This window comes from Miniopterus schreibersii (assembly GCF_964146895.1).
Source record: "Miniopterus schreibersii genome assembly, chromosome: 2".
In the NCBI taxonomy this organism is placed as follows: domain Eukaryota; kingdom Metazoa; phylum Chordata; class Mammalia; order Chiroptera; family Miniopteridae; genus Miniopterus; species Miniopterus schreibersii.
The window spans coordinates 64,285,003-64,312,364 of record NC_138102.1 but is presented as its reverse complement, the minus strand read 5'-3'; the positions used below and the strand labels follow the sequence as shown (position 1 = coordinate 64,312,364).

General features: G+C 34.5%; 1 protein-coding gene across 2 annotated transcripts in view; it reads right to left on the bottom strand.

Annotated features, from left to right (window-relative positions):
• DIAPH3 (diaphanous related formin 3) overlaps window positions 1-27,362 on the bottom strand; it is a 424,348-nt gene that overhangs the window by 214,324 nt on the left and 182,662 nt on the right. For both annotated transcript variants that reach the window (XM_081128431.1, XM_081128432.1), the window contains 3 exons: window positions 18,674-18,769; window positions 12,739-12,833; window positions 8,289-8,390 (listed from right to left, as the gene is read on the bottom strand). In XM_081128431.1, coding sequence (XP_080984557.1) covers window positions 8,289-8,390; window positions 12,739-12,833; window positions 18,674-18,769 — 293 coding nt within the window. The remainder of the gene's footprint in view (window positions 1-8,288; window positions 8,391-12,738; window positions 12,834-18,673; window positions 18,770-27,362) is intronic.

Sequence of the window (27,362 nt, the reverse complement as noted above, 5' to 3'; positions counted from 1 at the left end):
GTTAAATCACAACTTGCTCAACACTCTTTAGAAAGTAAAACCACTGAAGCCAAAAGTAGTATTGTATAGGATACCTTGAGTATTCACACACAAACACAATGGCCTCCTGATTTAAAAGAGGACCAGGGAAAAAGTCCAAGGGAGGTGTGGTATCAGAAGAAAAGTAAAATGCTGACAAGTGCGCAAGTTAATTGGCAATTTTATAGAATGGTTAAGTCTTTTTTTTTTTCTTCTTTAGGAAGTGTGAATTCAGACTTCTGTGCACAAAAGTATTGGTTACTTGGCCTACTTTGAATTAACCCATTCTCACAGAGAAGTCATTATTTAGAGATTCATTTTAACAAAAATTAAAATTACTTCAAAAATAATCAACATTTTTATTTTAAAAGGAAATTTTTAAAAACATTTGTTTTAGGGCAACAAAAATACTCTTCATAAAACCATGATAATGTACACACACCATTATACATTTGTCCAAACCCATACAATGTACAACACCAAGAGGGAACCCTAATGTAATCTGTAGACTCTGGGGCAATCACTATTGTGTCTATGTAGGTCCATCAATTGTAACAAATGTACCACTCTAGTGAGGGATGCTGATAATGGGGGAAGGCAATGCATGTGTGTAGGGTGTGGTATGGGGGAAATCTCTGTACCTTCCCAATTTTGCTGTGAACCTTAAACTGCTCTAAAAATTTAACATTCAAAAAAATTTTTTTTAACTTTTTATTTTATTTTATTGTTGTTACTATATATTTTCCCTCCCTTCTGTTCATCTCTTCCTTATTTCATATATTCATTTAGCCAACATCATGTGGCCACCATGTGCTAGAAGATGTGCCATGTGCTGGTAATATAAAGATGAGCATGATATACTACAGCCCGTCAAAAAGTTTTGAGCATAAATGAAGACTGTAACATGTACAATAAGACTTATATTCCAGGTTAAGAGCCATTTAGAGATATGCACCAGGCATTATGGTAACACAAAAAAAAGAATACTGAATGTTGTAGGGAGAACCAGAAGTATTAGGGAACACATTCCAGAGAAGGTTTCCTCAAAGGGCACAGGAAGCGTATTGACAGGCCTCAGGATGGTGCACAACAAGCTGCTGAGGAAAGAGGAAGCACAGGAAAAAAGTAAGACAGGAGGTGGAAGGGGAAGGCAGGAATTGCTTCATTAAAGACCTAATGATGGGTGTCCGGGAGGAGAGGAGGGGATCAGAGAGAGACCCAAGGAAATATTTGGTTGTGATGGCAAGGGTCATTATTTTGATTGTGGTGATGATTTCATGGGTGTTTTCATATATTGAAATTAATCAAATTTTTAAAAGTTTAAATATGTGCATTTTATTGTATGCCAATTATATCTCAATAAAGTTTTTGTCGTTTTTTAAGGCCAATTGCTATTTTAGGGATTTTGGACACCCATGTAAAAATTATGGAGAGTACCCTAGCTGGTTTGGCTCAGTGTTTAGAGTGTCGGCCCTCCGACTAAAGGGTCCTGGGTTCGATTCTGACCAAGGGCACATACTTCGGTTGCAGGCTAGATCCCCAGTCCTGATCAGGGGAGGTGTGGGAGGCAACCAATCAATGTGTCTCTCTCACATCGATGTTTCTCTCCTTTCCCTCTCTCCCTCTCTCTCGTTCTTCCACTGTCTCTGAAGGGCAATGGAAAAAATATCCTCAGGTGAGAATTTAAATAAATAAATAAATAAATAAGGAGCAACGAAAGGATTTTCGGGAGCCAGTGAAAGAAAGTCAATTGCCTCTCACTCTTCATTTTACACCTATACAAGATGTTCCATACAATCAAACTAAAGACTTACTCTACTGCTATTTAACATACTTCTACTGCGTACAAAGGACCAAGCTTTCTCTATACATAGAACGCATTCCTATCATTAAATGAGCAACTGGAATCTTTATCTCAATTCACTTCTAAAACTAAGCTTCAAAAATGCAAGGTATAGCAGATATCATAAATAAAGGCAGAAAGATCAGTGAGAGAAAATAAGAAAAATTGCAAACATTTACATAGGACTAACATATAGATTATATAAGCAGCTCTCATAAACTATAAGGCAAAAAGATAATAGAAAAACAAATGCTTAACAGGCAATTCTATGTAGAAACATAAATAACCAATAAATGTATAGTGCTTCAATCTTATTTAAATAACCAGAAAATATAAAGTAAAAAACAAAACAAAAAACACCAAATGAAAAAATATAATATTAAGTATTGGTACTGGTACAAGAAAAAGAATCCTCATGGATTTGTTCATAAAAGTATAAACTGACATAAGTCCTAGAAAAATAATTTGGCAGTAATCATCAAGATTAAAAATAACTTTTGACCTATCAATTCAAATTCTAGAACTCTTTCCTAAAGATGTAATAATAAAAGCTAACCTTTATGAAGAGTTTATGAGTACAAGATGATTTACACATATTCCTTATATCAATTTATTTAATACTCAAGACCACACAATGGAGGTGGGCACTATTATCATCCCTGTGGTTGGCAGAACAATGTTCCGCCACATATGGTCACATACTAATCACCAAAACTTTTGAATATGTAACTCTGCATGGCAAGAGAGACTTTGCAGGTGGAACTAAATAAGGATCTTTTGATGAGGAGTTTATCCTAGTTTATCCTGGATTATCCAAGTAGGCCCAATATAATCACAGGATCCATATAAGAAGTTAGGAGATATAAGAAAGAGATGTAAGGACCAAAGCAGAAGTCAGAGTGATGCTAGACCATGAGCCAGGGAATGTGAGCAGCCTCTGGAAGCTGGAAAAAGCAAGGAAATAAATTCCACTCCTAGAGCCTTTGGAAGGAATGCAGCACTGATGAGCCACTTTGGACTTCTGATCTGCAAAACTGTAAGATTATAATAAACTTGTGTTGTTTTAAGCCACTAAATTGGTGGTAATCTGTTATAGCAGCAGTAGGAAACTAACATGGTCCCATTTCATAAACAAGGAAACTGAGGAACAGAAAGATGAGTACCTACCCAAGATCACAGATAGGAAGGTCGATCTAAGATTTAAACCCAGAGTTCATGCTCACTGACCTCAAGGATACAGAGCCTTCAAATACATACACAAAGGTGTATGCAGAATTATTTTTTTTAAACCCTGGGGTAAACAAAAATGAACCATCCTTCATTAAGAGAATAGTTAAAAGGAAAAGTCTTAGTACGGACCACGAAATACCACATAAGAAATTTAAAACAGCATATCATGAAAATAATCTCCAAAATATATTTTATGATAAAAAAGTTTCAGAAAAATGTATGTTAAATGTGCATATGAATATGCATACATTTGTAAGTACAAATAAATAGGAAGTCCAACAAAATAATAAAAATGATAACATGGAATGCAGTGGGGTAGTGGGATAAAAGGAAATTATAAATTGCATTCAATATTTTTATACGTTATTTGAATGTTTTACAACATAAATATTAGGGTGTACTTTAAAATGAAGCAGTTTTAATGTAGGGAAATATGCATGAACTTCCTACAACAATTTTTGATTGAAAAAAATAAAAATAAATGGAGGCCTCTACTGCACAAAGTTGAAAAGCCCTGCCCTACAGTGACACCAAATGGCAGATCAAAATACAGCACACAAACAAGACACCTGTTTGGTTTAACGGGCCCATAAAGGGTTTGATTCCTTTTGAAGGACAGACAGCTTAACGGAATTAAATAATACAGAGACAAATACTCAAAAACCTAGAATTTTTAATCAAAGTATAGTGCACTAAGCTTCAAATGCAAATTTTTAGGCCTTTTTCAAACTACAGCTAATCTTCTGATCCCACTGAATATTTACATATCTTATTTCTCACATAGTTAAACCAGGCTACTATGAGCACAGTAATTTTACTTGGTGGTTTAGTGATTAAAGAAACACTGCAGCCGGGCAGGGCGTGGCTCAGTGGTTGAGCATCAGCCTAGGATCCAGGAGATTGTGGTTCGATTCCCAGTCAGGGCACATGCCCAGGTTGTGGGCTCAATCAATGACTCTCTCATCATTGATGTTTCTATCTCTCTCTCCCTCTCCCTTCTCTCTGAAATCAATAAAGATATATTTAAAAAAGAAAAAGAAACACTGCAAATATTTTTTTTAAATGCAGTTATACAACTAAAACCAGGTTCTACTCAATGGGAACCAATCTTCGGTAAGTAGGCAATATTTTGAGGGATGAATAAAGTGTTGGGGCTAAAGAGAGAAGGAAGGAATCTGAGAAAAGAAACAGGCAACTAACGGATCTAATGAGTAAGTTTCTAGAAAGTATATTTTTCATTTCATCATCTCATTAACAGAAAATTAAGCTGAATAAAGCATGAGGCTAAGTCATGCCAAATATAAACTGATTTCTCAATAAAAAGTTTTGTCCTGGACTGGCCAAGGAAAATAATTTTTCAAATTAAGCAAATCAGTCAACACTCAGTGTCCTCTGCCCAGAACCTAAACAAAAAAATCAGCATGTAGAGTGTCTCGTTCATTTCAAGTCACACAAAAAGATACAGAGATGGACCACATCCCAGAGCATTCCTCTAAAATACCATTTGACCAGAACACTAAGTCCAGAATTTTTGATGGGTCATTTTTCATATGCCAAAATCTCCCAGAAAATATAGGACACATAAATATACTGTAATTAGCTACAAAAACAAGTCAATAATATCACTACAGTTTTAGGCCCTAAATTCATAGCATTGGGTATCAATCCTAAAGGTACCAGCCCACCAAACACCACCATGTCACCACCACTAATACACTACAATGCATAAACAGGACCAGCTCTAGAACACTTGAGTAGTGTCCTGACCAGACTGACTAATGTGCAAGTCATAAGGGTGACAAGGACTATTAGTTCAGAAAGGTACCTTAAAATTCTGAATTACTAGAAAAAGCAGATGAGCAACTGAACCCTTAGTTTCATAAAAGTACCCATGTCTAGTACTCATGGATTGAGATGGTTCCTTTAGGAAAGGAGATACTATCAGCAGTAAAAAAAAAAAATTTAAAAAAAATTTGCTTCCAATTTCAAGGGAGAAATAAATAAAACTGAATATGAAACTCCCTATTACAGGAATCCTGGAGAGACTATAGACATATCAAATGCTTTAGTGGTTGAAAGAAAGCTTCAAGAACATATAATTTAATGGATATTGACATAACATTTCTAAATAACATATATGTATACAACACTCTATAGGACATACAGCCCTGGAAAGTTGTATGTAAAGTAATACAAGACAAAAGTAAAACATATTTCTAATTTACATGTTATATCTTATGTATTCTAATTGGTCTTTAATTGACTCTGGTGACTAGCATTCTGGATGTGTTACTTTTGCATACTGCCTTTCTATCAAAGACAAAATAATGTAAATGCATGCAAAAGTCCTGTTTGTTTATTCTTTTACATAATTTGTGCATGGAATTAAAGCTGATTATATAATGCAAACAACTGTAGGAGCTCTATCCATTATTGTGTCAAATTTGGGTGTATGTTTATATACAATACACCTGAGAAATCTGTACTTCACAAAAATCAAATTAATGGATAAAAGAAATAATAAAACTCACCAGCAAGTAATATAACTGTAGAATTTTAACTGATTTTTGTTAAAATAAAAACAATGCTAGAAATCACAGTATGAATCTATAGAAACTGAGAATGAAACAGAGCTAATCACAAGTCTATGATGAAAACAAATGAAAAGGCAAACTTCAGCCCTATTTGGGGGGTGCTAAGGCTATCTCTACCTTCGACGATTCTCTGTTTATGACTCTGTGATGATTTTTCAGGTTGAAATGATTATTACTTTAAATCTAGGTTAGGTCAATAAGTAAATGTTTTTCTACAAAATAAAAGTCACATAAGAATCTGCAGTCTACCTTACCTCAAAGTTAATAGCACATTTTCCATAACATAATAAAACATAATTTCATTAAGTTTTTTACTTGAAACATGAAACTTGGTAATATGGGAATCTTTCAGAAATATACATGATAATTATAATCAGTCCCCTAAACCCATCAAATTATTATTACTTATATAATGTTGATAAATTAAAAACATATCACTCTAATGAATTAGTGAACTTAATATTGAGCTTTTATTCTAGAAAAAAGAATAGAAAACTCTGGCATTCCACATGGTTCTACATATGGTGGTGGTGGGGGGTAATTTTCAACTACTGCTTCAAACTTTAAGCAGGATTCCTCCTCTTCTAGGGGGAAGGTAGAGTCAAGAAATAGGGGAAACTAATTTAAGAAATTGAGAATGGTAAAAAGTTGAAATGGAAAAAGGCAAAGGTGAAGAACATTACTATTTGACATTTATGTATATATATATCCATTTTATATATTGATCTACAGATATATATCCATATATATGTTTTCACTTTTTCCTCAACTTTATTTCCCCTTTCTTCATCAAAACAATCATTTTTTAAAATGTTAGTTCCAAACAAGCCGGAACTTAAAACAATGTGTTCTAGAATATTCATAATCAACAGATGATAAAGCACTGTTCATATTGTGCACAGCAGATGTTTTTCAACAGCATTACTATTTCCACATTAAATTCCATTTGCAGTCAGGTATGACCTGCGATGGAATGAGTATATTCAAGGTCAAGTCTGAATTGACATGTCCTGAAAGGAAAGTGGTCCATTACTGTCTTAAAATAAAAACTATAACCTCTAGCACTAGTATCTGGGAATATAATTATTTTAATGTTCTGACCCCTATGAGTACACTGCTTGTAAATCACAGCTCTATGATTTGAACTCTAGTGTTTAAAGGAGGGCATAACCTGGCTATTTTAAATAAACCTAAAACATTTGCTAGTTTAAGTTCATTCTTCTGTGACAGTCACTAGAATGTGGGAATAGTTTTAAATCTTTTCAGTGATATGCAGCATAAGTTGTTAATTAGGTAGAGATTTTCATATAAATTTGTATGTTTCAGGCTTAAGGTATGTGGAAAATATTCTAAAATTATAATTTTACATTTTGTGATTTTCATTCAAGAGTCAAAACAATGGCAAAGATCAAAATTTTAAACGTCTGTGGTTAAAATTTTAATGCAAATTTTCCCTTATTTATTCTCATATGGAAGACATTGCAAGAAGAACATTATACAGGGATTAAGACAAAGTGATCAGGTAATAGAAAATAAAGCCAACAAGAAATAAAGGGGTACAGGGGAAGAAAAAAAAGAATACCCTAAAGAACTGGATTAAAAAGAAAACATTTTTGTAAATATAGTAAGTTAAAAAGAACTTTATAATAAGAATTAGAAGACGGTAAACAGGAAAAAACCTGCTTTTTTTCTTCTGTGTTCTATTCTGAGTTTTGTGAACTTGGTGGACAGGAGGAGGGGGAGGCACTGCAGGGTGGGCTGAGTAGAAGGGGTTTATGAAGAGACAGGAAGGAGTTTATGAGCAAATGCCTACAACATGCAAACTATGGTATGCAGATATAGTCGTTCAGTTAGTCAATCCAAATTTTCAAAATTATGTCAAATGCAATTTCATCCTGTCCCTGGAGATTGGTAATAATATAACTGAAGAAGCAAGGAAAAAAACAAATAATCATATAATAATAAAAAATGAAACACTACATTAAAGTACATCATGATAACTGAGCGTAACCAACCTCAAATGCACATTTAAAGGTAGGAGAAAAAGGCAAGAGAAAGGCGGCTTGATAAAAATCTTAATTTTAAGTTGCAACACAGCTAATATATAACATTGGCAAGTCTTCTCACCTCTTCAGACCCCAACTTCTATAAATAAGAAACTGGAACAAGATTATCAAGGTTTCTGAAGATTTTTAAAAATGTATTCATTTTTCAACCTCATTGCCACAAAACAAAACACCCCACAAAATTGTATTTCTAATTTCAGATCTAAAATATGAGATGAACTGGAGTGGTTAGAATGAGAAACTGAAGCTACTCTTGCTCTGGAACAAATCATAATTTTCATTTTACATTTTGATATCAGAGAACATAAAAATCATGTTTAGACTTTTTAAAGCCTCCTTGGACTTCCCTTATGGCTAGAGTTTCAATATATATTTTAATATAATTTCCCACAAATATCCTTAGGTTAAAAAAATAAAGAAATGGACATTAAAGGTTTGTGAGTAACAATGATGTGAAAAGCTTGACATTTTCTTTCCTGTTTTCCACAGTATTAATTAAAATCCCATCAAAGGAGAGTTAACACTGAGAGTACTCACCACAACAGCAAACTGCTCTGGTTCACTTAAGTTGTTATAGTCACTCTTGAACTGAGACAATGAATTTAATTGTTCTTGATCAGGAAGATGCTTTATTAAGTTCTAAAAATTAAAACCAAAAGAAAATATCTTCAATAAATGTGCTTCTTGAATTCTAGGTAAATTTATTAATAAACTCTGGGAAGGAAATCAGTAAAGAAGTCAATCTTTAGTTTTATTTCTATGAAACCTCCCTTTTATACTAAGCCTTAAGCTGTATTCTCTGCATCTTGAAAGCAGTTTTCTTCTTCTCTATCCGGAGTTATTATATATTCAAATCAAGCCCTACTGAATGTTTATTTGATTAGTTATATAATTGAGAAAGAAGAGCTCAACCTATACCAAAGAAACAGCTTTCTCACCTGGATAAATGTGATCAATTACATTTCAGCTTTAGGGAATTAAACGTCAGAAATTTCAGACGAAGCCAAACATATTTTAACACTTCACTCACGGGAATAAAAGAAATTATCATATTGCTACTAAAAGGCAAGGGAAAGCATAGGAAAGGAATCAAGGGAATTTTAATGATAGTTCTTGCAAGATTTAATCAATATGAGTATGGTTTTAATAATAAAAATGAAGATATCTAAAACAAAGACAAAGTAATTATTCTGATGTGAAAGAAAAAGTGAAAAGGCATTAAAGACACAGAATGATATACTTTGCAGATAAAAGCAAATGCATATATGGTCCCTTTAGGAACTAAGTGCCTGTGGCTGAAACGCCCTTTGCCTGTGTCATCTGCAGTCTGAAAACCACAGGTTCAGTCATTTTGGCTCCTTTGTCCAGCACAGCCTTTCCCAAGCCACACACACACAGACAAGAGAAACACTCCCAGTGGAGAAAGACGAAGGAATACATACAATTATTTTTCCCTGTTAGAACTTATATGATTACACACTCCCTCGGACAAAGTCTATGTAGATCCTCTGTGTCAAAATATAATTGACTATAGTAGTGTTATAACAAGTTAGCATACTGATAATAAAATTAAGAAAAAAAGAGTAGTTTGTGCTCACAATCCCAAGTTATAATATCAGTATATTCTGTGCAAGCCCAAATTCAAGTTCAAATTTAAATTAAACCTATATCATGCTATAGATATTAATGGGGAAATAAGTCCCCAAAGGTGTTATTAGTTTAAAATAATGTTAGAAAATGTTATATATCAAAGTAGTCAAATCAAAGAACAAGTTTTTGACTCACTGTGCATCTTTGAACAAAAACTTGGTTGGCTGGCCAAAAAGAAACAAATAAAAAGTGGCAATTTAAGATTATCCCTAAAAAACACATTCAGTATTAATGCTACCAACTGAATAAAAACATGCAGGTAGTATATGATTTTTCCATATAAATAGAAATTTCTCTTAGTAGAACTGCTTGAGACCAAAAGGCTTGGTTATTTATATTTTCTTTTAATCATTCTAGTTGACAGCTGGATTACTTGAATTATTTATTACATCAGGCCTCTAAATTTCTTCAGCACTCTTTATATGACCATCCAATCCCCTTGAATATTTTTAGTTAATATATAATTAAATTTTAATCTCTCATCAGGAATTTATTAATTTTCCACTTCATTATTTTTGCTTCCCCGAGTAATAAAACTATCATGATTTGTAAGAGCACAGGCCCAGCCTAGCTTTGTGTCTCCTTTACCACATTCCCCATACACTTCCCAAATCCCAAGATCCTATCAAACTAAACTCTTCACAGTTGCCCACACCCTGCCAGCTTTTCCCTCACAGCTCAGGGTTTTATTACTGCCAGAGTAACTGCCCCTCACTCCAATCCTCACACAACCCTATGCCCTTTCCACATCCACACAGTACTCAGCCTTTGAGTGCCCTTATCTTTACACATACACACACCTAGCTCTCCCCTGACACATTACGTAGTTCTATAACTATTGTAAATCAGCTATGTTTGTCTTGTATTTTAATGATACATACATACATACAGACATACAGACATATATATATAAAATCTCCCTTGCCACACTATCAATTCCAAAAATGTAAAGTCTGTCTGATTGAGCCTAACGTAGTGCCCTGCACATGGTGGGCACATATATGCATGCATGTGTGCACACAAGTGCGCACACATACACACTAAATAAATTAACAAAACATGGAACATAGGTCAATGGGTAAAGAATGAGGTGAGAAAATGACATCGATACTGATATCTTGTTATGTATGAATAAATAAATAGATACACATGCCAAAATGAAATCATGACAATGAACAAAACCTACCAAACGATTGTTACAAAGCAATGCTCTTTCCATGCCCTATTCAACATAGGCAGCTCTTTGCTTTACAATAAGAAACATATTTTTTACATTAAAAAAAGAGAAATACCATGGAATTCTTGTTTTTTAATGAATATATGAAGACTTTGTATTGTCCAAGCTAAAGTTTTAGGTTTTAAATTCGTAAGACTGGTTTCATATTTAGCAAGTATGGTGGGCAGAATAATGATCGAACCTCCCCCAAGACATCCACATCTAATCCCCAGAACCTGTCAAAATATTATTTTTAGCTGACCTTAAAACAGGGAGATTATCCTGGATTATCTGGATGTGCCCAATATAATCATAAAGGTCTTTACAAATGGAAGAGGAAGAAAGAACCATCAAGTGAGAGGGAGATAGAGCTATGGAAGAAACTAACAGAGAGATGCAACATTGCTGGCCTGGAAGATGAAGAAAGGTGCCCAGGAGCCAAGGAAGGAGGCAGCCATGAGGAGCTGGAAAAGACCAAAAAAAATACAACACACAAAACAAAAAAAACAAAGTCTTCCCTAAAGCCTATGGAAAGAAATGCAAGCCTGCCAACACCTAGACTTTAGCACAGTAAGGCCCAGGCTGGGCTTCTGGTCTACAGAAACGTTAAAATAATACACATTCATGTAATTCTAAGCCACTAAATTTGTGGAAAAGTGCTATAGCAGTAATCAAAAACTAATATAGTAATAAGTTACATGGAATTTAATATTCTTTGGGCACAAATTTCGTATGCAAATAAGTGTTCTTTCATCTCTACACAACAAAAGCCACATGATCATCCAAAACAGTCATGTAAGCAAGTTAAAAGCTACTCCATAAATGTTTAACAAGTACATTATAAACAATACGAACATGTATTAAGGAGAAAAATTTTCTTTAAGGAAGCTGGAATCAATTAAGAAGAAGGCACAGCCCAGCCGGGTGTGGCTCAGCGGTTGAGCGTCCACCTGGGATCCAGGCGATCAGGGCTGGATTCCCAGTCAGGGCACATGCCCAGGTTGTGGGCTCGATCAATGACTCTCTCGTCATTGATGTTTCTCTCTCTCTCTCCCTCTCCCTCTCCTTTCCTCTCTCTGAAATCAATAAAGATATATTTTTTAAAAAAAAGAAGGCACTTATACAATCAACAATAACAAAGACAAAGTTCTAATAAAAAGAAACTGCAAGAGAATAAGTATTTAAACAAGAGTTGTTGAATCAGGTCGTTTATGTCTGAGATTCATAGCACAAATCACTAATGGGATTATATATTACCACTACATTCAGAAGACAAGAGAGGAGAGGCAAACCAAGAACAAGTCCTAAGGTTACCATTTATTGATGAATTAAAATCTCTACCATAATTTTAATGGCTTGTTGACACTAATAAATAGTCCTTGTTTTCTTTTCACTGCTAAACCATTATTACCCTTCCACTATAAAAATACATGATAGTAAACAAAAGATATCATCCTCTTGCTATATAATTTGTGGTTTGATTCTCCAAACTGAAATTCATCTCGATATGTATTATTGATGCTTTATGTGGAATTCAGCAAGTAACTCTGACACCACACTAGCATTCCTTAAATAATACTGTCAGTAGAAATCATTTTAAAAATCTTCCAGCTTTCTGAATGAATTCAGAACACTATGCAAACTATCTGTATTATGCATAGGAACACAAATGACTCCAGTAGGGATTATCAGTAAGGTTACTCTAAGTAAAGAGAAATCTCCCTTGATCTTATATTAAATAATAATACAACTTTAGAAGACATATAAGCCTAAGAAAAACAGACTCTAAAAAGGTTATACAAATAAATTTAAATTAACACATTACTAGTCTTAACTGTAACAAAAACAAAAATGTAAAATTAAACAACCTGACTTTTGGAAAACAGTCATTTAAAATAATTGAAAAGTAATCATTTGATGGCATTATTATTTAGTTTGCAGTTAAGAGCATTCAGAGTTTTATCTCCTGGCAATGCAGAAGTTATGCTATAAGTAATTACGCAGCAATGATTTTCCGGTTGAACGATTTGGTTTAAGAATTTTGCTTCACTTACAGATTTCTTTTTAATGACAAGCTTGCAATGAAATATTGGAACTTAAGCTCTCTGCTTCTTTGTTTACCTGAATCATAGGCTCTGCCAACTGTGTTTCATCCACTTCCAATACCATCATTTTGATTTCTTCATATGGCACCCGAAAAGAGCTCAGGAAGATTGCTAAAAGGGAGAATCAGTTCATAATGGATAAGGTTACGAAAGGAGTTGGAGACATAGTTCTATATGTGAAATTGAAAATAATTCATAAAACTAAAGATTTTAAAACATTTAATAAAATTAGTGTGGGGGAAACTTTCATTAGCACATTTTATACTTCTCCAGTTTTAGACCCAGTGTTTAAACAAGTCCTATATGATTATGCTGATTTCAAGGTTGATTTTTAATGATTATTATTAGCTTATCATAGGAATGGTGCGAATTTTCAAGTGATTAAAAATAAAATGTTTGGTTCACTATAAAAATATCACATTATAAAGAAAAGAACCATAAAGACCCAATATGGGCATGTAATACTTGTCTAAACATGTGTGTTATTAGCTTGTATAGTATCTTCCAGCCTTACTAAATAGTTCAGAAAAAGTATTTTAGGAAAACTGCTAAGCAGGATATTAACACTTTTACAAGTTACAATAATAGTTCACTGTTCAGAAATATTATGCCAGACATCACTGTTCAGACATTATGCCAGAGAACTAGTCTTTGCATGTAACTAAAGCTTAGATATCCACAGTTAGAAACAAATTTTCATGGAAAACTATCCAAATGAATTATATGAGATACTATGTTATTACTGAGAATTCCAACATTACTTAATTTTTGGTACCTCCTATATCTAGTGCTAAAACACAATGGTCTTCTCAAAAAGCTACGGAGGTATACAAGATACTGCCACAGAACCTGATTTGATGCTTTTGCTGTTCTCCCCTTATTCTGCTATTATTGTTGCTTCTCTCCAGAGACAGGTGTCACTTATTGAACATACTCAGGGCTTGCTAACCACTAGCCCACTATTTTATATACTGAACTTATGTAATTCTGTCAGTACGTATTTTCAAATAAAGACACTATTTTTCATCAGACTCAGAAAATATGATCTACTTCTCTCTTAGAGTACGGCTGTATTCCAGATTCCTGAGGATACCATGTATCACCTACACTGAAAAACAAAGGCACCCTCTATGGTCTTATCACTAGCTTCATTCACACATTTCAGAATCAAACAGTCATAAGTCTGGGATAATAGTGCTATAAAGTAGGTGTAAAATATGAACATGTGTAATCCTTAATATCACAACAAGATGAAATAAAGAATCTAAGTGATGTTGTAACAGATCGAGATTAATGGAATTACAAAAGAATAACCCCATAGTAGACATTAGAAAGCAAGAAAATATGGTAACTAATATATGCTCTTTAAGAGTAATTGATGAATAATTGATGGGGAGGGAATAAAGTCTAAATCTGAACATCATGTACAAAACAAGTTGCATATGATTGTAGAATTAAATATAAATAGTGACAACAGAAGGAATACTAAAAGAAAATTAGCATGGCAAATTAGCTCTTTTATGGTTAGAGAACTTCTTAATCATAAAAACCAATGGAAAACATATGCAAAGATTGATATCTGACAACATGAAAGAAAAACACTAATGTCAAAGTACTTAAAGCAATTAAAAAGCAAGGAAGCTGGAAGGATAAACATGCTTCAAAATTCGCAGAGCACTTGTTTACTTCATTTAGAATACCATTAGGTCCAAACAGGAAAATGGGCAAAATGTATGTAAACTCAATTAAAAGAATAAGACAAAAATCACCTAAATACATGTAACATGCTAAACCTCAGGAGTAAGCAAATTAAGAACACAGATTGTTAAAATATAATCTGAATTGAAAACTTAGTAAGATAAATCAGAATATTTCAAATTATTAATTCCATTTGAGAAACAATAAATTCCATTCAAGAAATCTAGTCTATGGAAACAACATATAGAGAAGGTTATAACATTAAATAGAATAATCAAAAAGACAGAATTCCTCTGAGGCATAATACAGTAACTGAGACAGAAAGAAATGATAGTTTTATATTTTGGGCAGTAAGGCAGAGAGATACTTAGAAGAGAGAGGTATCTTAAAATATATTTTTTAATCTTAATATTAAATGCAGTTCTGAGCTGTCCTGAAAGAAAAGCAGAAATCCTGGGAGAAAATAACTATTTAAAGATAAGAAAGGAAAGTTTGAAGCATTGGACAGGAAAAAAAGACATTACTAAAAAGAAACAAAAAGATTTAAGGGAAAAATGCAGAATTTTTAGAAATCACATGTATAAATAAAACTAATGAAATTATAAACTGAACATATGAATTAGACATCAAGAACAGAAAAGTTGTGACATGAAAGATTGGAATCCAGAGTGTAACATAAAGATTTGGAAAAATACAAAGTTATGAGATATAGATTAGTAAAGATATTTAAAAAATATCTACTTAGAGTTCCAAAAGGAAATCACAAAAAGAACAGGAAAGAAACGTATATGAAGAAAAAATATCAGAGAATTTTCCAGAATTAGAGAGACACAAAATATGAGATCAAGGAGCTTCAACAAGTCTCAAGCATAATTATTATTTTTTTAAAGCCACACTAGATAAACAAGCTTTTGGGAGGTCATAGAGTGGGAAACTCAAGCACTGATGGTATAAGAGTAAATTGGTACAATCACAGAACAGGCATACATTTAGAGCAGGGGCTACCACACTTTTTCTCTAAAGAGAAACACAGTAAATATTTCATGATTTGTGAGCCACAAGTCTCTGTCACAGCTACTCAACTCTGCTATTGTAGCACTAAAGCAGCCATAAACAATGTGCAAATAAATGTGCTGGCCAAGTTCCAATAAAACCTTGTTTAAAAAAAAAGGCAATGGACAAGATTTGGCCCAAGGGCCACAGTATGCCTCACCCTGCCTTAGTAACACCAAAAATGGGAAATCCAAATTCAACTAAGCATTGAATGAATAAAGTATGGTATTAAAAATTTACTTTGCAGATAAACATACTTTATTCCTTTACTTTTTTCTCTATTTATAATTCATTCACTATTTCCATGTATTATTCCATAATTAAAACAGCATACACATTAAACACACATATTTAGAAAGACTGAACTCGTTTTTTTAATAGTTTATGAATAAATTCTTTTGTGGAAAACATTTGCTATAACTAAGGGCAGAAAAAAAAACTGCCAAAGAATTGAAAATGGCCTAATGCATAACACACTATTCAGAAGACAACACATTATTTTAATAGTTAAAAGTTACTGAGAATAATATAAGACTCAATTACAGCCTCCAAAAAACCCATTAAAATTAATATTTTTACTAACATGCATCTTATCCTTCAATATGTGATTATATAGATCCCAGTGGGAAGCTTTGAGTCATTGAAGGAGGGTAAAGTGTGCAGATTTTGGAACCAGTCACACGTTTCCTAAGGAATTTATAAATATTTAAACCTTTATGTTAATTTGTAGATTCCTGGGTTCCTCCCTTTACAGCTCTAATACCCCCTCCAAAAAGTCTTGTAAAGCACATGAAACCTGTAGAACTCCTGAGCCATCTCTTGGTTCTAGAGTGGCTGGAATTCTATCTTTTATGCGTCCAAAGTCTTTGCCAAAACCTCTATAAACTCAAAATACTTATTTATTTAAATAAATAAGTAAATGGGTGATTTTAGATCCTTTCCTCATAATTCTATAGAGTATTTCAGTTAAGAAAAATCGAAGAAAAATTAGATTTCTAAGTAACAAGATAGAGTCTTGTCACTATCATTAAGACTCTTTTCTCGGAATTCAGTATCTCAAAAGACTGAATTTCATAGTCAAAAAACAGCTGTGAATGAAACTATAATTACAGTAAAGATTTTAAGGCTGCTAAAGCTTCTTATAGCTTAAATCATAACACTTGCTACAATCAGAGAGAGCAAGACTACTACTAGAATGTATTTCATCATAATATGACACGGTATGATACTGGACCTTTTGATCTTATACTTTAAAACGTGATTAACAATTAAGTGAATGGATACATATATATTCTCTAGCTAAAGCAAACAAAACAGCATCCTGCTCTATGATAATGTCATTTTGTTATCTCTAAGTAGGAATAGATATAACTAACATATACCTATTGGACACTTTCAAAATGAGCAATCTTATTCAAGTCACTGAACTGCTCCACCCACCAGATTCCCTACCTACCATGTCAACACTGCTACCTACGCAGTGGGCTGTGGCAAAGGCTAAAGGGCCGAGGACACAGCTAGCACATAAAGGGAATCAGTAATTACTATTATAATTAAATTTGAAATCCTATTTAGCACATCTTCTATAACATGTAAATAATACTAAAGAACCCTGTCCAACAAGTCACATATTCAACTTTAAGAGGAATATGTGGGCCAACTTACCATGGCTGACTCACTTAAAAAGCATTCTATTCAAAATGATATATCTTTAGGACCCATAATGAGGCTATTTATAGAGACAAGACTAAGAATTTGTAATGCAGGTCATGGACATTTTTCAAGAAAATAACCATCTCTTTCAGATCACAGAACACAAAACTTTTTGACATTATCCAAGTTAATAGTGCTTTAAACTGAGCTGATGTTCCTTTAAGGGCGGAAATTCCATGAAATAGCTGTATTATGTAATAATCATCAAAACTTCAGTGGAAAAGCACAAAACAAAAATAAAAAATGAATTCTAACTCAGACTACACGTCCATCACACACATCTGAAAGGCAGGGCTCTCTTACTCATGATCCTCCATCAGGCTGATGGACACCATTCTGACTGCCATTCTGGGTGAAGGGGAAGAGCACTGGACTTTCTTGCACCAGCAATTAAATGCTTCCACACAAAAGTTATCGCATCTCCACAAGTCACATGGTCAACACCTAACTTGAAAGGTGTTATGCAATCAACTTGTGGCCAGACATAAAGAACTATGTATTGGCCAACAGCATTAATGTCTATATAGTAGTCAGAGACCACAGCAGCCTACACTACAGAAAAGGGATGGCCCTCTATCATAGTGACTGTGAAAGGAAGGAGGTTCCATGACTTTCACAAAAGGAACAGCAACTCTGCCTTTTGCACACACAGCCTGAACTCCCTCTTTAATCAATAGCATGGATCTTTATACTCTCAACAAAGAACTTTTGTTCATACTTGCTGAGAGCTTACTCGAGGCATGTAATAACTAAAAGGCAGGCTGAAAGCCATGTGAACTGTTCATGCCTCTACGTTCTCCACATGACATCCCACCTGCACCATCAGAAAGTAATATATACAGACATTATCTCAGTTCCAAGCAGAACCATCTTTGATGCAGTTAAGGATGTTAGAAATGAGTTAGAAGCAAAACGATTGGCCCTCTTCTCCCACAGTAACTCAGTCAGGAAGACAGTTCAATAGTAAGTATTTAGCTCCCTATAACAGTAATTAAATCTAAAATATTTCCAGTCAGTACTTTTGAAGAAATGCTTTGAACTGTTCAGATGGAATAATGAAATTCATTTTACTCATCATTCCTTATTTCCATTAATATTCCAACCTCCTTTGTGTGTGATCAGGAATTACAAATAATACTCAGACATATAAAAGAAAGAATCCACTACAAAATTTATTTCATAATGTCATCACTTACTTCCTTAATTCTTTACTTATATACTTAAAAAAGAGAATTTAAAGGGTAGTTTTCTTTTCAATTATTGTAGATATATTTTCATTCTAAACAGTTTTCTTAGTTTTATTTTATAATATGCTTTAATCTTTTGAAGAATTTAAACCACAAGTTGCCTAAAGTTATCTTTGAATTTATTATGCAAATTATAAAAAATAACAAAATAAAAACAAGTCATAAAGAAAATGAAATAATTTAAAGACAATACCTCTAGCATGTCTTACTAGTTTAATAGTATTAAAATCTTATACTTACAAAGGTTCTGGGCAACTTTAGAATCTAGAAATTTAAGTTCTTTAATTTTTTTTTTAAGAACTTTCTTCTCTTCAAAATCTTCCTCTTCTCTTCTCTCTGTAAAACCAAGAATAGATCCATGTTAGGAGCAGGAAGATGTTCAGCTGCTAAAGGGCAGGATGTGAACTTTCCATCATCAAAAATCTAAAAAAGATACAAAGCTTTTAAATCACCATAGTCATAAAAATAATTAAGTAATAGATATCCCAAGACCTAAACTATTTCAGATAGGTACTGGTGGCTCTTATGCTAGAAAAACTATTAAGTGTAAATATTTGAAGGACTAACAGGAAAAACAAAAATAAATCTAATGTACACTATAGAAACCAATACCACTGAGTGCAAGAATAAGTACAGGTAGCTCATTTGAACAGTATACGAGATACAATTATAACATATATATATGTATATATACACACACACACACTTACACTTAGGATAGTTGAAGAAGTTAGCTATAAGAATGCTAAACAAAAACAAGCACACAGCTATTTTATGTTTGATATACCATGCTTATTTAAAAATACAGCTCAAACAAAACTGGAATAGTAGACCGTTTACAATTTGTTTTCCAAATCTTCAAAAAATAGTCAGATTTTGATACTCAGCCTATTTTATTTGAGTGTTTTAAAATCAACAAATGTATTTAACCTCTCTATCCTTGGTAATAATAATAATGAGAATACATCACGCTAAACAACAACATATGACCTATAGTTACAGCACAGTATTTAAGAGCCGAGGTTATCAGCTATAACCAATAAAGTGATCCTGTCATCTTTTCTCTTATGTCCATGGACAGCACTTCTAGACAAAGTCAGTCATCTTACAAAATTAGGATTTTGATAACAAAGAACAATGGAGTCAAGTCTTTAATTAGACATGTACAAATAGAACACTAATTTGAGGGAGAAAATAACTTAAAAAGCATCTTCATATATATAGGATGGCACATTATAATTACATGATTATTATATCAGAAAAGCATATTATAATTACATGTGTTTGGTACATATGTGAGATATGGATCAAATGTCATAGTTGTCAAAATATTAACTACCTCTGTATAATTTTGTGAGTAATCACCAATCTTTCTCAAGTGATTTTACATTCCACTTTTATCCTATACTTATTTTTCTAAGCTTCTACTTCTGTTGCCTTGTTCTAGGTCCTACTCCTGTGCTACCATCACTCTGTCTTAAGCACTGTTAACATCTTATTAACTGGTTGTTCAAATTTTTCTTTGTTTTCTAAATTGTCTTCACTTTTCTCACTCAGTTCTTTTTCCATTTGAACTTTAGAGTAATTCAAAAGTTCCAAAAATATAATCCATTTGAACTGTATTTTAATTGCAAGGCATTTGTAAATAGATTGGGGAGACCTGATATGTTGACAATTTTCAATTTTTCCAATCATGAATATGACATGTGTCTATAATTATTCAACTTAACATAGGCAACCCATATATTTATTTTTAGTGTTTGGTGTCTTAAATGCATCTAAATTATACTTTTTAGTATTTGGGGGCGGGGGTGGGGGTGGTTAATTCTACTTTTCCCTGCTGTGCTTTTAAACTATTACTGCTGGAATGTAGAAACTTTGCTGAATTTTGCATACATGTTTTATCATCAGCTGCACTACTTATTTATTCTTTCATTCAAACAAGAAATATTTATAAAGCACCGCCTAGAAGGGTCTATGCTAGGCATGACAGAAATAACACTGACAAAACAGACGCACAGGTTCACAGAGGTTACGGAGCAAGAGAGGGGAATATGAAGTAAAACGGCAATTACAATGCATGGCTGTGTCTTCGGTGTCTCGGTAAGCACCGAGGGGAATGAAGAATGGCCCCTTCACGAGTGCTGGTCAGGGACGGCCTTCATGGGAGTGACGCCTAAGCAAACGCTTACGAGAGAAAAGGAGAGAGGCGGGTGAGGTTTGGGGATGCAGGGAGAAAGGCCCAAATAATGGAATGACAGTGTTTTGAAGGCTGCAAAGTTACAAGAACATGAAGGGCACAGGAAAAAGTGAGAACAGTGAGCAGAGGATATTGAATGGAAATAAATGACGCCAGAAACTAGTCAGGCACCAGATCACGCAAGACCTTTTAAACCGGGTGAGAAGCCTGGATGTCATCCTCTGAGCACGGAGGGGCCATGTAAGGCATAAGCATGAGACACGGCAAAGTTCCTGCATTTCAGGAGAAACTCAGGCTGTTGAAGGTGAACTGAAAGAGCGGCAAAAGTGATGGTGGAGGCCAGGCAGAAGGGAGAGATGGTAAGCCAAATGACAGAAAATGGCACGCTCACCTAGAGAGGCAGCAACCAGGATGGAGAGAGGGGTGAGTTCCCAAAGTAGCACCCAGCCCACATCTCTCTCCTGAATTCCACACCTGAATATCCAACTGCCTACTCTCAATATCTTTACTTTGATGTTGAAGGGCATCTTCAATTTGACACGTGCAAAACCACACTCACACACACCCCTACGCTTTCAACAGTTTTCCTCATCTCAGAAAAGGCAGCTGCAATTTCTCAAGTCAAAAAGTGTGACGTCATCCTCCTTTCCCTCAAAAACCACATTTAAACCCATCAGTGAATTGGCAAATTCTAACTACAAAATATTTACTACTTCTCCCCAGCTTGTGGCTACTGTTCTTTCTCACCTGGACCACAAGTGCTTTCTAATGTATCGCCCACTTCCAGTCTTGACGAACTGCAATCTCCTCCACTACACTGCAGCAGAGGAATCCTGTAAAGCCTTAAAGAAAAGCTTCCCTTACTGACTTGTACAGAATAGAAACCCCCTCCATCCCCCGACCACTGTATTCCCTATCACCATCATTCTCACCCAGCTTTCCTCCTCCAAAGCACTTACTCCTCACATACCATATATTTGAGATTTCTCTCTCCCCCTATTTGAAAACAAGGCCCTTAAAAGTAGAAACTCTGTTCACTGTTATATTCTTAGCACCAAGAATAAGGCCTGGAACATAGGTGCTCAATTAATGTCTGTTATATGTATGTGTGGATGGACGTATAGCTGTTTGTGTGTATGTATATATGAATCTACCAAATAAAGAAAAAAGGGGGCAATCAGGATGCTTAAGCAACCAGGCAGATAATAAGCTGTTTAATTCAGCAACAAATGATCAACAGGTTTGAACTAGGCCAGTTTTCATCACGTTCAGTTTGTACATGCTCATGTGCATGAGGCAGCTGGATGTAGACTGGAGAAGAGAAATCTAGAATGGAGATCATATTATCAATCCTGTTAGTTATTCCAGCCACTGTCATAGGTTTCCCAGGAACCAGCAAATAATGACACATCTGTCTCCTTATTCCGAGAATTTAAACCTTTGCCTTGACTTGTTACAGTGGTTACAAGTTTCAGTTAAAGGCTAATAAATTTATGTTAGTGGACTTTGTTTCCTTTGCCTGACCAAATGACCATCCTCTACTTTTTAGAAAGTATATATTTTTTACTTTCTTATCACCTAGAGAAGGGCAGATTCTAATTTTTCATCAGTTTATTTCTCAATGCCAGTATCCTTTCACTTTCTGAAACATTTTTTAGTTTACCTAAAGAAAAAATTCAAAGAAACTAGTAACTTTTAATTTTAAACTGCATTTACTGAGCACCTACTAGGCACTGCACTGAAAGCTTTCTGCTGCACTTTCTTGAATAATACTCATAATAATCATACTCCTACTACTATCATCATCATACTAACGATAAGAAAAATAATGCTTAGGTTAAGTAAATTTAAGGAATAGTTCCAATAAAAGAATAAAGATCACTGTACTTTGACTTTAATGTGCTTTCCACTATTTGTGGAATATATTAGGTGTCACATTAAAAAAAAAAAAAGTATACCTAACAATCTTGACCACTTCAACCTCCAAATTAAAGAAGCAATTTTAATCAATTCTGCCTTTTAACAAAAATGACAAATTAGACTCTTGCTGAGTTTAATGCATCAGCATACCAATAATGCAATAAAATTATGAGTTTTTACTCTCTCTTCTCTGCTACCATATAGTAAAAGGATGACTGGCTAAAGATAGAGCATGAACAAAGGAATAAGCAGCAGTTTTCTAAGAGAGAAAACAACAGGATTTTTTAAAAAGTAGAAATACATTTTGTTGATATGAAATCAGGTATCAGTCTATTATCCAAATAAAATGGACAAGAATCTTTTATATGGGGAAATGAAAAATAATGTTAAAAAAAACTGCAGTCAGATAATGGACTACCTCAAATCAGTGGAAAACCAATGAAAATGTTTATGCAAAGGTCACTGATAAAGCAGACTCTAAATGTTGGCAACAATAAGAGGATGCATTAGAGGAACAAGAATAAAGGAGGGCGTTGAGTGGGAATAGAGTTTTTCACAAAATCCTGTTTCAGCTACCCATGCTGACAGTATCTATGTAAAATACTAGCCAGGAGAGAGTGCAGGTCCCTCAGGGAACTCAGGCTTAGAATCTGGACACCAAGGTCCTGCATCCTCCCACCCCGACACACCCCCGCCAATGAACCTCACTAAGGTTCACATCCTTCCTCTGTGACCTGGGGACACTGGCCCTCTAACAGAAGTTGTGGGAATGGAATGAACTGATAATTACCTTCCTGTGACCTTCCCCGCTTCCAGCAGCGATAGAGAAATGGGGACAAGAATCAGAGTGTTGCCCGGCCAGGTGTGGCTCAGCGGTTGAGCGTCGACCTAGGATCCAGGCGATCGGGTTCGATTCCCAGTCAGGGCACATGCCCGGGTTGCGGGCTCGATCCCCAGTCTGGGGCATGCAGGAGGCAGCTGATCAGTGACTCTCTCATCACTGATGTTTCTATCTCTCTCTCTCTCTCTCTCTCTGAAATCAATAAAGATATATTTAAAAAAAAAAAAGAATCAGAGTGTCTCACCACAACTCAGGAACCTACAGGACAGCAGAGTTTAAGATTCATCCCACCCACTGGTGGAGCTCCTCTTCTAAAGCCAGTACAAAATACACTAAAAGACTAGATTTTCACAAGGATAAAACTCTGAATCTTAAAGTCAGATTATTGGTGCCATCTATATTTGTGACCTAGCTTTTATGCCATGTGAGGTCTGTGTTTAATCTTACTTCCTAGAGACACTGTGTAAGGCTACATTTTTCTAAGAGAAGATTAATACTGTTCAAAAATGGTTCTGATTTCTAACACAGCACATGCTTCATGTGTAGGGGCTTTGTGTCAGAATGAAGCCAAAGATGACAAAACTTTCTATATTGCTGAGAGCCATGAACTGACAAGTCTTTTTTAATTACATTTTTTCTTTACTCTTTTTCCTATTTTCAATTTTTCAAAAATAGCAGGAAAATTGTATTTTAAAAATCTTTCAAAATCTTTTGTATCTTACTAAATTTTTTATTAAAATTATAATGTCTTGGTACATCTAATTCCAGTTCATTTCCCATTATGTTTTAATCACATTGATTTAAAATGTGACTTTTTTTAGGAATAAGATTCCACATAAATTTTATCATATTTCACTATTGAAACAATTCTAGAATATGCAGTTGTAAATGTGTAAGTATCTACCAGAGGCATAGAAAGTAATACTTCAGTTTTCTCTTTCCATAATTGAGTACAGCAGTCCCCCTTTACCTCACTTTCCAGGGTTTCAGCCACCTGCAATCAACAGCAGTTTGAAAATATTAAATGGAAAATTCAAGAAAGAAGAATTGCTAAGTTTTAAATTATGTGCTGTTCTGAGTACTTCACATCATCTCATCATGTACGCACTGTATCCTAGCAGATCATCACAAGCAGGGTAAGTACAGTACCAGATATTCTGAGAGAGAGATACACTATATTCACATAACTTACTATATAGTATGTTGTTATAACTGTTCTATTTTTAGTTATTGTTGTTAATCTCTTACTGTGACTAATTTGTAAATTAAACTTTATCATAGGTATGTATGTATAGAAAAAGACAAAGTATATATAGAGTTTGGTACTACCTGTATTTTCAGGTATCCCCTGGGAGCCCTGGAAAGATCCATATCCCCTGAAGATAAGGGGGACTTCTGTATCAGTGAATGCTGCTCATTACTGTTAATTCAATTTTGTTGGTGCTTCCTGGTTATATGTATTTAATGTCAATGTTTTTAAAATACTGAGCATTTCCATTTTTTCTGGTATTCACTTAGCACAAATACTATTAAATTTTACATGTTACACTTTTACAGTAAATTATCTTTTGTTCATTAGATTGTTTTTACATTGAGAAGACAAAAGTACACCTGATTATATAAGCATTCTCTATGACACTGATAGAAACCAATAAAATCAACTCAACTACAGAAATAAAGAGGCATAACTCACATATTTAGGAAATGAAAACTGAGGCCTGGAACAATCTTCAAATGGGGTAAGAGGTTGTGGCAAGGAGACATTTTAAACTTGAGAGAGTTTGCATTAATTGTGGTTATTTTTCTTCTTGCTTTCTAACTATTGAATTCAAAGGAACTAGTAAACAGTGTCAAATTATAGGGTCCAATTTTGGAAAAAGAACCGCCCTGGAATATGAAGTTTAATCATCTCATTTTAGTGAGGAGGAAACCTAAGCATAAAGAAGGGGAGTTATTTGCTTATTGTCACACAAAGGGCTCAGCTGTGACCAGCTCCCAGAGAAGGACACTGACCATCATACCACAGACCCAGAGCAGCCTCTGGGGCAGGGAATCCGCATGAGGAAAGCACTCTGCAATGCTCAGGCTCAGCATTTACACTGACGGAATTTTCCCTTGCTGTATGTACATGGTCTCTCACAGAGTAAGTGGGAAGGTGAATGGACATGAAGTAGGGAAGAAAAAGGCTCAGTCTCCTGAACACAATGAGCAGGATTTAAAGCTATAGAAAAACAGTAACAACAGAGCACCATAGTTTCACCCAGTTCTACCTTCAAAAGGTGGCTCACCCTGAATGAGGTTCAGTTATTCAGGCACACAGTGTGTATGCAAAATTCTTGGGATTTTGAAGGGTCCAAATTTGAGAACAGCCAAATGGTTAAGAAAAATAATTTTGTTTTTAATCCTCACTTGAGGATATTTTTTCCATTGCTTTTCAGAGAGTGGGGGAGAGAGAGAGAGAGAAACATCAATGTGACAGAGACATCGAATGGTTGCCTCCCACTCAGGGTGCCGGGATCGAGCCTGCAACCGAGGTATGTGCCCTTGACCACAATCAAACCCAAGACCCTTCAGTCCACAGGCTGATGCTCTAATCACTGAGCCAAACTGGTTAGGGCAGAAAAATAGACTTGTAAGAGTTACTGCTATTCGTGGTTGTGATAGAGTATGGTTTCAAAAAAGATTTAGGCAGCTTAAAAGCAGAAAATATGGAATACACAGAAAGAAGTGAAAACTTAAAATAAATTATTTTTTAAATAGGCAATACCCTCTTGGCAAAATGTCAGGGTAAATGGTTTGATATTGAAAACCATAATTGTATAAATAGCTGTAGTCATATCTGATCTGTCAAACCCAGTTTTAATATTTCTAGGCACATAAATAAATGACTATGTACCTAACTACACAGAAAACAAACAGGGGAGAAACGGGCTATTTCTCTATGCAAATATTAATATATGGCTGCCACAACTAATCAGAGTATTTTTCTAGCAAAACGATGTCTGTTTGGAAATTCCAGGCTATGAATGATATAATATATAAGAGTGGCTGAAGCACTAAAAATTTTGTGGAATAGAATATTTCAATTATAGCAATAATCAAAAGTATAGCAAATAAATGCATATTTCTATTTATGTGACATCCCATTTTAGTGGATAATGTCAAACTTTTCTCCACAACTAAAGACAATAGGTAGGAAGAAGGATCTCACTATTTAACAAACCCTTAATTAGGGCTGCACCTAGATTTTGTTTTGAACCATTACTACAAGTACAAAGGGATCAGTAGGCATTTGGAATATATTCCATAAAAGACTTTTAAAATATACTTCAAAATGGTAACAATTTCTACATAGTTGACCTGAAAGTATTTGTTTCCCCATCTCTTTATTCCTGTATGAAATAACTTGGTCAAGATATATTATAAATATAAATCTGATCTCTAAGGACCTCTGAAATCAAAGAAATTAACAATTTTGCTCATCTCAAAAGTATTACCACAACAAACTAAAAGACCCACCTTCTTGAGGTCCCCTTGGTGTAAACACCCCTTCATAATGAAAGATTTAAATGTCAGAAAAAGAGGAGCTCAAACCAAAGAAAATATCACGACCCTTCAAATTCATACACTCAACCACTGTTTTAACTTAACAAGCTATGCACTGGGGATAAAAATAATCCTGAGACAGTTAAGCCTACTGATCATGTGTATCTTAGAATTACCTGTTGTAATTAAATTAGTTACAAATTGTGATGAGCTTTGATTAAATGGACCAAAGATATGGAGGAGAGAAATAAAGAAATCAGGAGAGAGTTAAAAACTCAGCCAAAAGAACACTGAAGCCCATTCTCACACGATCTTTCTTAGCTCATCACAGCTACTCATAAAGACATCCCTAAATTTTTTACTATGTATACTCAAGATCTCCCCACTTTAAGTACCTTCCCCCTATGGATTCTTCTTGAATG